Below are 13,679 nucleotides of genomic sequence, written 5' to 3'. Positions count from 1 at the left end.
ATACATACAGGCAAACACCCATACATGTACAAATTAAAATAAAGAATCTGTAAAAATTAATGGAAATCACTGCACTTCAGATTCAGGGCCCAGAAATTCCTGAAACGGAATGGACTTGAATGCCTCCCCCCTAAGGACTAGCTTTCACAGTACCAGAAAGTTCCAGCTGTGATGTCTATGAACCACAGTAAGCAGCGAGACTTGACAGGCCTAAGAATGCAGCAGCACCCTGTGTACCTCAGCAGTAAACAATAGCCTCCTTTTTTTTTTTTTTTTCTCGAGACAGGGTTTCTTTGTGTAGTCCTGGCTATCCTGGAACTCACTCTGTAGACCAGGCTGGCCTCGAACTCAGAAATCCGCCTGCCTCTGCCTCCCAAGTGCCCGGATTAAAGGTGTGCGCAGCTAACAATAGCCTCCTAATTAGACTAATACCATCACAGACACACCATAGAGACCTTGGAGAAGAATCTACAACTAACGCTTTACTAAACCAGCATAATCCCTAACTATAGTCTAAATATTTGTGCTTATATTCACAGGTAAGTATGGTCCTTATTCCTTAACAACGGACCCTTTGCAACAGAAGATTCAGTGCTGAAAAACACAACTAATCAAAAAGTGGAGCCCAGTCCCAATGGATTCATCTGCAAAACAACCCCAGAACCTAAGGCTAAGGGAACATTTTAGGGGATGGGGGTTGTAACAACCAAAAGATCCGGGGATCTTCTGTGAGAATGTGTCTCCTAGTAATGTCAGAAGCTACAGCTGTGAAGTCTCACCAAATATGACTACCTAAAAATGAGCTAACCGATGATAGCCACAGAAGAACTGCCAGTCAACCCTATACAAACAACGACAGCCAGGGAGTGATGGGCGTGGGAGAAACAGGCGTCCAGAGGGATGAGCACACCAACTGCTTATCCAGTGCCCAACGGTCAGCCCTGAAAACACGCACACAAACAACATCTACAGAGCGAGCAGGCTGTATTTATGTATTTAGGAATTAGATTGTATATATGTACATATACATGTCTATAACAATAATTAATGAAAAAGAGAGACCATGAATTTGAAAGAGAACAAGGCAGGGTATACGGGAGGGTTTGAAAGGAAAGAGGGAAATGATATATCATAATCTCAAAAACTAAAAGAAGTACCTGGGCTTAGTAGTGTATGCTTTTAATCCTAGAACTCTGGAAACAGAGGCAGGAAGATCTCTGTGAGTTTGATGCAGCCTGGTTTATATAGAATTCCAGGACAGCAATGAATCAATGAATATAGAAACCCTGTCTCAAAAATAAATAATCAAGTAAATAAACTAAAAACAACAAAAAACAAACAAACAAACAAAAAATGCCGGCAGTGGTGGCGCACGCCTTTAATCCCGGCACTTGGAAGGCAGAGGCAGGCGGATTTCTGAGTTTGAGGCCAGCCTGGTCTACAGAGTCAGTTCCAGGACAGCCAGGGCTACACAGAGAAACCCTGTCTCAAAAAAAAAAAAAAAAAGAAAAAAAAAAAAAAAGAAAAAAGAAAAAAAAAAATGCTATCTGTGAAGACTTAGTGTACCAGTGTATGTACAAGTCAGAGGACAGTCCTAGATATCAATCCTCAGGCATCTTCTACATTATAATTATTATTTTTAAACAATGACTGAGTAGGTCTTTAACTGGCAAGAGAACCAGAGGGACCCATCTGTCTAGCCGCCCAGTGCTGGGATTGCAAGCATACCAACATGCCTGGTTTTAAAAACCACAAAAAAACAAATTGGGGTTTGTGAATTAAACTGAGATCCTCTTTCTTGCAAGACAAGCATTCACCAACTGAAGTGGGACCCCAACCACAGGAAAACTTAAAGAGTAGAGTTAGCACTTCAGTCATGCAAAAAGCAGTAATGTTTTCAAATTGTTGTTTCCACTTCTTATATAATGGTTTTATCCTTTTCCATCACCTTGAGGGGAAAATGAAGAAAGACGTATCTTCATAATTCATAAGCTTATACCATTCCTGATGAATTCTTATGAAAACACACAGAAAAATCCTGTCACTGGTGAAATTAGTGAAGAAGAGCATACACTGTGACCCTGAGCTGTCATGTGAAGCAGTTTTCTAGTACTTCATGATTCCTGAGAACGGCAACTAAGGCTCTGAGGAAGCGGGGCAGCAGCTTCTAAAAAAATCTATCAGGCTCCCAAACCAAACACTGAGTAGGGAGCTCATTTTAAACCTTTCTGGAATATAGATGCTGACTATAGAGCGATGTTGGCAGTTTGCTATCATTCTCCTTTCACAAAGATTTCTGGGTTTGTCCTTGATGAGAAGCCCAGTCTGTAAATGCAACCACAGCGTGCTTTAGTCACATCAATATCAGGGCCAGAATTACTGCCATCTGATGTTGTGGCACAAGGAGGGTGAGGCACAGCAACAAACACAATGTATTCTCCAGAGAAAGTCCTCCTCACCCTTTTATTGAAATTAAAAAATAAAAGATACTTAAATACAATGGTGAACATATAGGGTAAAACAAATCATAAAATTTAATGTTTAATTAAGCAGTGGGCTGAATGTTTGGGTTTCCAAATAGGCTCTAAACCCAAAACTGCTTAAGGATGGGCATGTTCACAGTTAACGGCAACTGGCTTAGAGGTGAGAGAATGGTCGGAGCTGTTCCAGTTGAACTTCCAGGGAAATTCTCTCCTCAAGAACATCCTGAAAAAGATGCAGAATCCAAGTTACATTTCAAGTAGACAGAGTCCAACACTAGTTCTGCTTCATAACAACAACTGTATTTGTCAAGAGAAATAATGATTTGTATTTAAAACATATATTTCACTTTAGAAAGGCAATTTGTATATTCATAATAGAAAAGCATGATCCTATTAATTCAAATTCACTTCTGATGACAGAACTAGATAATAAAATGCTTTTAATTGTTAGAAAAGCTAGTAATTGTAGTGGATTGGTATTATAGTGCACAAATTTTGAATAAAGCCTTAATTAAATGTACATGAATTTGCTAACATGAATTCTTTCCTCTAATGATGGTATCTGATCCCAAGATCTCATTGTGAATTTCAGTTCTATAAAAAAGATTTAATTTGCATTCAGGATAATTAATAATGATGATGATGATAATAATAAGTAGTAACAGTAGCAGAAGAGAGAGACTGACTGTATATTTGTATGTATATCTATATGTGCATGTGTGCACACTCCTGTATGTATGTAGAGGTTGGAGAACAACTTTCAGAAGTCACCTCTCTCCTTCCACCATGGGGTTGGCAGGGACAGACACAGGTGATCAGGCTTACAGGCCAGGACTTTCACTGGCTAAGTCACCTCCTGACACTACTTTCACTTAAGGTTTGTCTTGTTTGTTTCACACATAAGATGATTTAAATGTTCTTGCTCTTTGTCTTAATTTACTGGCTTAAGTTCTTATTACTGAATCTGAGTTAATCAAAGGCTAAACTAGTAACAGCCCAATTATCTACATATTACATGGAGCACAGAGCCATATAAATACTCGTGGGTTCTCAGTCCACTTTATTCTCAAAGTTTCTTCATGGAAGTTAACAATGTTATAGGAATAGTGATACATATGCATGCATATATATATACATATATATATACATATATATATATATATATATATATATATATATATACACACACACACACATACATACATACATATACACACACACAGAGAGGAAAAGACACTGTGTGCACAACTAGAATTGTGTTGAGAAGTTCCTTTTAATATTAAAAGATTCAATGGCTCACCACAACATTTTAGCTACACATTTTTTTTTTCTGCTTTGAAAAAGTTTTCCACACGGGCAGGATCAGCCCCAATTTCCCTGATACTGAGATGTGCAGCAATCACGGAACTTAAGATTCAGAAGCAACAATACCTTTAATTGCTGTTGCAATTCACTGTTCAGTCTGGCCAGAACGGTGTTGGTTTCCTTATTGCGTCTAATTGATGCCTGGATAGCCTTTTTATCTTTCCCCACAGATCTGACAAGACACAGGGGCAAAAACATCCTTCATTTCTTTGCCATCTAAAACCCCTTTCTCCAAGTGACTTCAAAACAGAGAAAGAAAAGGAACTTCTCCCTTCTTAGCAGAGCTCAACCTCACTCGCTGTTTCAACCGTAACTGAGAAGACTCTTTTCTGCTTTGTAGGGCCACACTGCTCCTGCTTGCTATGTATCGGTTTTCTTTCTATTTTCTTACAAATCTAACAGCTGGGCCAGTAAGATGGCCCGGGTAGTCAGGGGACTTCCCACAGACACGATGATCACAGTCTGATCCCTGGAATCCACACGGAATGAGATGCAACTCCTAGAAGTTGTCTGCTGAAGTACAGGACCACTTGGGAAGTTGGTTTTCTTCTTCCATCATGTGGGTCCTGCGTTTGAACTCTGGTTGTCAGGTGGCGAGCACTTTTACCCACAAGCCATTTCACCACCCCAAGAAAACTCTGGAAGATTTTCTGTTGAACTAAAGACCTAATCTGTCTCTTTCTGTCTAGTGTTTTTAACTGAGCTCTGTTGTCAGTAATTAAGTGCACTGAGGAATAACCTGGATTACCTGGGAATAGAAGGCTGTGACGCAAGGACAGCAGCTAAGACACCTGTCTTCTGTGTGTGCTCATCCGCATCTGGCCGTAATTCATCTTCCGACTTTAATCTTCTTCTAACAGGTTTTGGTGGTGGAGCCAGGGGTGTCGCACCTTTGCTCTAAAGACAAGAGGAGTGAGCGTTCCTAGCGATGCTCATCCTAACCAGCACTGGTGAGCACACAGCGCCCTGTTAAAGTCACTTGCTATTATTAAAAAGGAGGCTACTCAGCTTACTTATTTAAAAACAATTTATGTATCTGTGACAACAGTAAAGGAAAAACAGTAGCAAATGCTTATCACTGTGTAGCCCAGGAGGAGCTTGAGACCCTCTTGCTTCAGCCTCCCTGGTGCTAGACTGAAGATGCACACCCCAAGCTCACCTGGCTTAGTAGCCATCCTTATTTCTAACAAGCATCTTAGAAGTCCCTTATACGTAGAAAACCGTCCACATTATAAAAAGATGTATCATACCACATTGGCAGGAACATTAGTAGCGGTCTTCTCTTCAATTTTACTGTCTGCTTGGGCAACTCGAAGAGAGCTTGAGGGGTCAGAAGCTTTTTCAGCCTGGGGATGGATGTAGTACCTCATTACTATATAATTACATGTAGTTAAGCACAGAACATATAACAAAGCCAGATGCTAGGAGCTGTTCATTTGACAGGAAGTCTGAGGTGAGGGTGAGAAACACTGAGAGAACCTTGCCAGACGACTTTCTCTAACACTGAAGCTGGGAAACAAGATGTGAGAGAAGAGAGAGAAGAGATGCAGCCACGGTGCTGAATCTGAGGAAGTGCAGCCTCAGCACTGTCTGCAGCTGCAGCTGTAAGGCTGTGACTGGAAGTCACCCATCTAGCCAAGCCCATGAATGACAGTCCCCTAGGCACACTCACCTCTTCCCAAGTCCACCGCCACCTTCCTAGGTACAGTACACTCTCCTAATAGGCCAGGGGAGCTCAGGGTGTGCCAATAAGAGCTTCCCCGTGGGTCAGAAGCATGAAATCTTTGGGTTATGCTAGTCAAACTAACATGGGTTGCTGCATCTGTCAGAGGTGCAACAGCTGAAGTAATCAGAATAGAGTTGTCAATATTACTTTTTTCTTTTCAACCACACATAAATATATTTCAATGGTTTAAATCAGAGATTCAGATAGACGATGCCATTAGATTGCTGGCCACCAAATCTACAGTTTACTGCAACAGTCTATGAAGACTATATTTTAGCATGTATTTAGCATATAGAGAGAGTATGTATGTTGCTGAAGCGTAGCTTTTGTAACCATAGCCTCTTACCCTATGGAAATCTTCAATTCCTACAATTAGAGGCTCAGCATTAACTTCCCAGAACAGCATTAACTAGGACCAGTTGTGTGTTTCATGTCACACCCACCCCTGGCCCTAACATCCGAATCTTACTAAATATCATACTGTAACTATCAGATGTTAGTGGTCAATAACTAACTGACCTGACCTGTAGCTGAGAAGCGTGGATCTAGGAATACATATCCCCGAAAGAGGCGGCAGCAGGTATTTTACTCACTGTTGCCTCTGCTAAGTTAATCTGCGTTTTCAAGAGTCTTCTTTACAGCATATGGGAGGAGACTGTCACAAATTAGCTGAACTCTAGAAAACTCACTGGCAAGACCTCAGGATGTTTCTCGGCTTCATTGTCTTGTTCTTCAGAGACATTTGATGCAGCAAATACTTCAAATTGGCTGAAATCTGCAAAATTTGGTTGTTCTGGTATCTGTTGAGGTGAGGTACTAGTGTGCGTTATTAGACCATCGGCATCCACTGGGCGGTGGGCAGAGGGGCCAGGTGCCTGTACAATCATTTACAACACAGAAAACAAATATTAGTATCACCAGTGCCACAGTGTGGCCTTCTTCATATGGTAGCACAGGACAGCAAATGTTTCAGATATGTCTGCACACAGTTCATCAATCTCTATTGAACGTGGCTTTCTCTCAGTAAGATGCCAGGCTACTATGTAGATATATTGTATACCCATGCGTCTGTGGATGCCAGTTCTCTTTCTTTGAAATGCTTTTTCTGCAGCAACTACCTCTTTATCTTCTGGGTCTTTTTTTTTTTTTTTTTTTTTTTTTTTGGTTTTTTGAGACAGGGTTTCTCTGTTTAGTCCTGGCTGTCCTGGAACTCACTCTGTAGACCAGGCTGGCCTCGAACTCAGAAATCCGCCTGTCTCTGCCTCCCAAGTGCTGGGATTAAAGGCGTGCGCCATATCTTCTGGGTCTTAATTCAGTCATTTCACTTGTCTCTTCTCAATACGCTCTTTAACTTTACTAACCACCAAGGTAATATGTATAAATATGTAATAAATATGACGATCACAGCACTTCAGTTTGACCTAGCAGGGAAGTAAATGTCTAGGAAGATACAGAGGACTCTTTCTGAGTCAGAGATGGACCCAGGGCATCATCAGCTATCTCCATGTCCTAACCCACTGTTCTCCAGCCATACCCTTTAAGGCAGCATCATTTGTTTCTTAGTAACCTAAATTGTTATTGAAATCCGCACCTTCCAAGGATACACTGACTGAAGTGCTTCCAAGGATATATATCTTGGTAGATATATCTGACCGTGGAGATGATTATAAATAGACTGAAGTGTCTAAGGCACAAACTCACCCTGAGCACTAACCACGATAACTGCCATTTCAAACAACAACACTAGAGAATCACCTGTGAGGGCTGAGGTCTTGGAGGCACTGCAGGAGGATGGGCAACAACTCCAGGCTGTTGTTGTCCTGTGTGAATGCATGAATCTTGTTAGTGATTACATAGTTATTATACTGTAGAAAAAAGGTAAATAACCACATGAGAAAGCATTTCTAAGAGCACGTGATAACTTTTCAAGGGTGGTTACTATCTTGTAAAATGCTCTAAATAGTTCTCAGTGGTTGAGCATTTGCCTAGCATGCTTGAGGCTCTGGGTTTGATCCAGGGGACTTGGTGTCTCACACCTCTAAGTCTAGAAGTTGGGAGGTAAGGCAATGGGATAAAGTTAGTTCAAAGTCAACTTTGGCTACATAGTGAGTTTGAGGCCAGATGGGGCTCTATGAGGCTGTGTTAAAACAAAACTCAAACCGAAAGCTCCACATGTGACCTACTGGTCCAATTTCACGGCCTCGCCTCATAATTCATTTCTCTTGTCACCACCACATGAAGGAGCTGACAAGCTCTTGCCTATTTCCTTAACGCTAACCTGTTCTTGGTTTTCTCCTCTATCGTTCTCAGTGTTCTTTAGCTACCAGATGAAAGTCTTCACATGCTTCCTTTGATTTAAAACTATCATCTCTTTGTAAACAATTTTCAATACTTCCATTTTCTTGGGTCAAAGGGTCCAAATGTCTGTTGATTACTACTATGAACTTATTCATACTGAATAAAACAACATCTCTGCCCTAGCCTTTCTACTTCAATCATTCTAACTGCAATACTGCCAGTTGTATAAACATTAATCCTGTGGAGTATGGCTCTATCCCCACAGTACTGATGCAGCCACATCTCCTGAATTTCCCTGTGCTATCTCCTAAGTGTCTGTCTTTATTATTTGTATACAAATATACCTGATTATTAGAAAAACAACATTTTCCCCACTTAACATTTTTTTTTTTTTTAAATTTGCTGTCTTTCTACTTTATTTTGTTTTTTCAAGACACTGGCTGTCCAAGAACTAGGCTCTGTCGACCAGGCTGTCCTTGAACTCAGAGATCTGCCTCCTAAACCCTGGGATCATTTGATGTGTCTAATCCACATTTTTCTTAAATGTAAACAAAAAAAATGTATCTTGGATTAACTTTGAAACAATATATATTATTTTAATTAATGTATAGTACGATTCCCTAGCCCCCCCTACCTGTGGTAACTGCAAAGGTCCGATTCATATCTAAGGATGATGATCTAGAGTGAGAAGGCTGCGGCCTGGGAGGGGGAGGTGGTGGCGCAGTGTCATCAGGTGATGCTCCTGAATGAGACCTGCAAAATTCACCAGTCACAGCTGGTCATATTAATGCTGAAGCACGATCCTTTTTAAGCATTCACACTTGACTGAACAGCCAAGGACCTTATTAGGATGACACTTTTTCAAGCAGCACCTATGAAGATACTACAACTAATAAAAGCAGCACACTGTCTATGCTGTGTCTGAAACTGTTACTTAATGTGCCAACTACCCTTATAGAAAGTCATAAATAATCTGTAAAACATTTGAAGTTACTGTCCACATGATCTCATTCAAACAGACCACACATCTGTGATGCTTCCCACTCAACTGAGAGCAACATAAGCTGAGAAGCTATTTTCAGAAGATAGCCTCTAGCTGGTCACTTCTCAAAAGCTTGACCGTCGTAAGCTAGGACAGAATCTGGTTACACCATGAAGTGCTCATGAGAGCACTATTTACTTTATTTACAGGTCACTATGCCAAAGTTCAACTAGCCCTAGAATCTTATTTTGAAAAGGCTCTCCACAACTCTGGCAAACAGATCTTTGCAGACAGGAATAAAAAGAACAAATTCCAAAACAATCAGCAATCTAAGAAACATAGGAGGACCCCACACATCAAAGAAAGAAAAATGAATGGTTTTCTGACTTTCTAAGTTCTTTGGAAATTTGGGAGGGGGTGTCTCTCCCTCCCTCACCCTGCCTCTCTCCAATAGGCATGCTGCAAAAGGATTTTCACTATATGTAAAACGTGAGAAGCAAAAGATGCTTCTTTCTTGTATGTGTGAGCTGATGGTAAGGTCCATGCAGACAAGCCTCTACCACTCACCCTTTGCTTGTCCCATGTATTGTTTCTGTGTCTAAAGCTGCAGGGTGAGCAGGCAGCTCCCACTGGGCCATGCTTCTGGGTGTTTAAAACAGTTTTTGTGGCACTCGACAAAGAATCACATGCTTATCTCCTAGATTCTCACTGTTCTACTGACACAGGATTGCATTAACATCTATTTCTGAGAAGCTATCAACTCTTTTAGAACCTTCATAAAACACATAAAACAAACCACACGAATCACAGGGTTGGGTTCCTTTTTTTAACAAGTAGAACTGAAATATTTGTCTTTTGCATAAACTAATAGTTATTTAACAGCTTTCAGAGAGCAAATAGTTACTCCTAAGTAACTAAATATAAAAGTGCATAAAGGGATATCAACAGTTTTCATGATATAAATACTGACCTTTGGCGAGTTACACTGCTCCCAATCTGCTCCGGGTCCGAAGGGAAAGAGTCTGAACTACTGTACCCATCTGCTGGTAAAAGAAACCTTCTCATTAATAAGACTCAGTTCTTTGCTTTTTTACTCTCTGTACCCCCAATGTTATAGATAGTTTCGCTGCTTCAGAATCGGAGACAGACTGCAGAATAAGCTAACAGTTCATTCCAGAGTTCCCAACTGTAAAAATCACATGTGTCATGCATAGCTATACAATCTAGATAACATGAAACAGAAGAAACATTTCAAAATAAATCACAGAAGTCATACATTTATTGCAATTCCTTCTCATAGAAAAACGTAACTTTAGGTTGAATCTCTTATATAAAATGTAACTATAGGCTGAATCTCTCTTATATAAAATGCTTTTGCCCTCCCCCCACCCCACAGATTTAAAGTATTTGCATAAACATGAGATGCCCAGAGAACAGAGCCAAGTGTAAACATATACTCATTTCATGTCTACTACGATCGTGTGCACAGCCAGTGTGTAGTGTAAGATCTGTCAAGAGCTCAGGTGTGAAGCCATTTTGAAACTCAAAAAGTTTGGATTCTGAACCAGTTCTTATTTTGAATTTTGAGATTACTGTTGCTGACTCTGTATTGTAAACTCATAAAATATGATTTAAAGCAGACAATAGAGTGGTTAACCATGGACATTGAGAATGTGAAATAATCATTTTTTTATTTTATTGTAGGTATAAATTGCTTTGTAGAAGACACCTACTTTCACATAAAAGATTAGAAATGGTTAAGAAAAGAACGCTTGTTTATCTGGGCATGGCAGCACTGTGCCCAGATAAAAGGAACTTTCTTTGCTGCTGTAGCCCCTCGCTCTCCCTCAGCTGCTGAGGTCACTCTCGAGTCCTTTCTCCTATGCCATGCTACACAGGTAAGCAAACCCTCTAGTAACCAAGTCGCTTCCTTCTGAGGTGACAAAGCACAGTCCCAACCCTGGCCAGTTCTCACCCTCTGGAACCCCCCCCCCCCCCCCCCCCCCCCCCCCCCAGTGAAGCCTCCATCTTCTTGGGATTGGATTACCACAGCTCCTTCCTATGTCAGTACTTGCCTACTTTAGGCCTGGTGCTAGAACAGAAGGGTGAGTATTTTAAGAAGGCCTCCTGTCTCTCCTCCATGGACAAGTCTTTAATGGCTTTTCGCACCCTTCAGCAGGAGTGGAAACGTTCCAATGGCCCCTCTACTGTTCTCTTACTTTCCACCCTGCTTACCAACTCTGACTCTATTCCAGGGCACTGCCTGCTTTCTGCAGACCCAAGCTTCCTGCCTAGGGGCTGCACACTGGCTGTTGCCTGTCTTTTAGTCATCTTTCCCGTTAGTCACAGAGCTGTCACTCAGCTCCTTCAAATTTTAAGACAAAGGTTATCTTCTAATAAGGCCTTCTTTGTTCTCATTTAAAATGACACTCTCATTCCTGTCTCCAGCTTTTAAGTTCTATTCATGAAATTAGCTTTCCTTTCATATAAGAGTTACCCCATCTGACTGCAATCTAAACTCAACACAGATGAAGACTTGTTCTGTTTTGTTTACTGTTAAATCCCCACCCCCTAGACTGGAACCTGGAACATAGTATCCAAATACCATAGCTAGATAGATGAAGGAACATCTCAATGTTTTGTGAGAAACAAAGAGAGATTGGGGAAGAGCCGATGGAACACAAGAGCTGATGGAACACACAATGAGGGCAAACAGGTCGCCTGCCTTGAAGGCAACAACACAGGGGCATTCACCACATACAGTGCAGAAGGCTTTGAAGAGTTATTGTCCCCTATTTTACACAGTGAACACCGTACTAGATAGATGCAGATTTCAATTCCCCAGACTTTAAATTTATTTAATACACTCAAATGAGAGATATGATGCTATCTTTCACTTACCTACGGTATTTCCGGAAGAAAATTTTACTGATGAATTGATTTTATTTTCTTCCGAAAGGTCAGATGGCTTCACAAGTAATGGGCTGGTGGGATTAGTATGATCTAGTAGAGAATCAAGAGGTTACAATACAAGAGACATTTTATTGATAAAATTCATGGAAGATTGAATTACAATTAGATTTCATTTAGATATGGCCAAAGTGTCATATATAAGATGACACAATATTTTAAATAAAACTGAATATAAGCTTGTTTATGGAAAATTTTGTTATCTTCCACAATAAGAGATCATTTAGCCGGGTGGTGGTGGCGCACGCCTTTAATCCCAGCATTTGGGAGACAGAGACAGGCGGATTTCTGAGTTTGAGGACAGCCTGGTCTATAGAGTGAGTTCCAGGACAACCATAACTATACAGAGAAAACCCTGTCTCGAAAAACCAAAAAAAAAAAAAAAAAAAAAAAAAAAAAAAGATCATTTACTTGTCTGTCTTTTTTTCACTTGGTTAACTTTTCCCAGTAGCACAGGGAACAAACCACCCAAAATCTGGGCTATAAATGATGACAGTGTGGTCTTAGAGAGATGATATACTTGCCCCTGAGAAGCCTTAAGCTGGGCAGAGTGCTGCACGCCTGCACGGCAGCACTTGAGAGGCTGAAGCAAGACTGGAGGCCGGCCTGGGTTCCACAGCGAGAACCCACATGGCTGCATAGGACCAGCTGTAACTTAAGTTACAAAGCACTCAACGGTTTCTTCTGACCTCCTCAGATACTAGGCACACAAGTAGTGCATCCATATTCACATAGGGAAAGTACTCATATATAAAAAATAGCATACATGTAAAATAACATAAATTCAAACAACAAAATGACCACACAGACTCCAGAATACCAGAAGTGTCTCATTTTCAAATGATCTTATTTATTTTGTGAAAATTTTCCACAAACACCCCCACTTTAAAGATTTATATGAAACATTTTCCTTTTAAAAGTATGATATCGTTTAAACACACAGCCCTGCAGGCACACACAACTGTAGAGAAGTATGGGGTTAAAAAAAATAAATAACTGCTAGTCAGATGTAGCAGAGCACGCCTTTACTCTCAGAAGTCTGGAGGCAGAGGCAGGTGATTCTCTGTAAATTCAGGGACAGCCTGGTCTACTAAGTGAGTTCCTGATCAGGCAGGGAAATGAAATGAGACCCTGCCACACAAAACAAGCACATAAACAAACACCCCAAACAAAAAAGTCGTTTATGAGAGAAACTAGAGCCTCCGCAGAGTGACTCCTCCCCTCTGCATGCTGGTACGCTGGTGGCAAGCTCGGCCAGAGCAAGCTGACTGAGGCAGTCCTTACCACTGCTTGTTCTTTTCAGCTCCATCTCCTGCATGTGGATCTTGCTTGGAGTCATGCGAATGGGAACCGGATGCACTATAGCAGTATCCTACAGACAAATGACGTAGAAGTGGTGTTTGTATTAGGAATTGTGGGGTCCTGGGGACTAACCACACCGAAACCTTCTGCACACATCTTTCTCATCCACAGTAATGCAAAGGTAACATCTTTAAAAATTAACAGCTCAATCTAAGAGAATCAAGTTTATATGATGAATAATTTGATTTCATAAAGTAATCCGAAGTTGAATGGTTAAAGAAATTAATGAAATCTGCTTATTAAAAACATAGTTCAAAACAGTATTTGAAAACAAACTGCAATGATGTGATGAGATTTATAAATGTTAAGCTTTGAGGAAAATTAAAATATTTATGCGAACTCAAAAGCTAAGTGACAGACTGGAAATTGCTTTTACTAAACTGCTCAAGAAAAAAAATTTAACTTATAAAATGAAAATAACTAGAAGTCTGCTCTACTGCAATTGTAGGTACGCTAACTGCTTCCTATCCAGAAAGGAATACACTAGAGGGAC

General features: G+C 40.6%; 2 protein-coding genes across 10 annotated transcripts in view; one reads left to right on the top strand and one right to left on the bottom strand.

The window, feature by feature from the left end:
* The window catches only part of Ect2l (epithelial cell transforming 2 like), a 106,335-nt gene extending 103,332 nt beyond the window's left edge, over positions 1–3,003 (top strand). For both annotated transcript variants that reach the window (XR_013108029.1, XM_076926925.1), the window contains exon 23: positions 540–3,003. Coding sequence is in view for 1 of the 2 variants with exons in the window: in XM_076926925.1 (XP_076783040.1) it covers positions 540–543 (4 nt within the window). In the remaining variant the exon portion in view is untranslated. The remainder of the gene's footprint in view (positions 1–539) is intronic.
* Reps1 (RALBP1 associated Eps domain containing 1) overlaps positions 2,436–13,679 on the bottom strand; it is a 75,327-nt gene continuing 64,083 nt past the window's right edge. For 6 of the 8 annotated variants that reach the window (XM_076926930.1, XM_076926931.1, XM_076926928.1 and 3 more), the window contains 10 exons: positions 13,109–13,196; positions 11,756–11,857; positions 9,825–9,894; positions 8,507–8,625; positions 7,330–7,394; positions 6,264–6,449; positions 5,099–5,194; positions 4,597–4,745; positions 3,915–4,020; positions 2,436–2,706 (listed from right to left, as the gene is read on the bottom strand). In XM_076926930.1, coding sequence (XP_076783045.1) covers positions 2,638–2,706; positions 3,915–4,020; positions 4,597–4,745; positions 5,099–5,194; positions 6,264–6,449; positions 7,330–7,394; positions 8,507–8,625; positions 9,825–9,894; positions 11,756–11,857; positions 13,109–13,196 — 1,050 coding nt within the window. In that variant the 3' untranslated portion in view covers positions 2,436–2,637. Of the gene's footprint in view, positions 2,707–3,914; positions 4,021–4,596; positions 4,746–5,098; positions 5,195–6,263; positions 6,450–7,329; positions 7,395–8,506; positions 8,626–9,824; positions 9,898–11,755; positions 11,858–13,108; positions 13,197–13,679 lie in introns of all 8 variants that reach the window. The other 2 variants (XM_076926927.1, XM_076926932.1) reach the window with 1 other exon arrangement.

The sequence above is a fragment of the Arvicanthis niloticus genome, chromosome 28 (genome assembly GCF_011762505.2).
Source record: "Arvicanthis niloticus isolate mArvNil1 chromosome 28, mArvNil1.pat.X, whole genome shotgun sequence".
Taxonomy (NCBI): Eukaryota; Metazoa; Chordata; class Mammalia; order Rodentia; family Muridae; genus Arvicanthis; species Arvicanthis niloticus.
The sequence above is the reverse complement of the archived record's forward strand: the minus strand, read 5'-3'. Positions and strand labels throughout refer to the sequence as shown.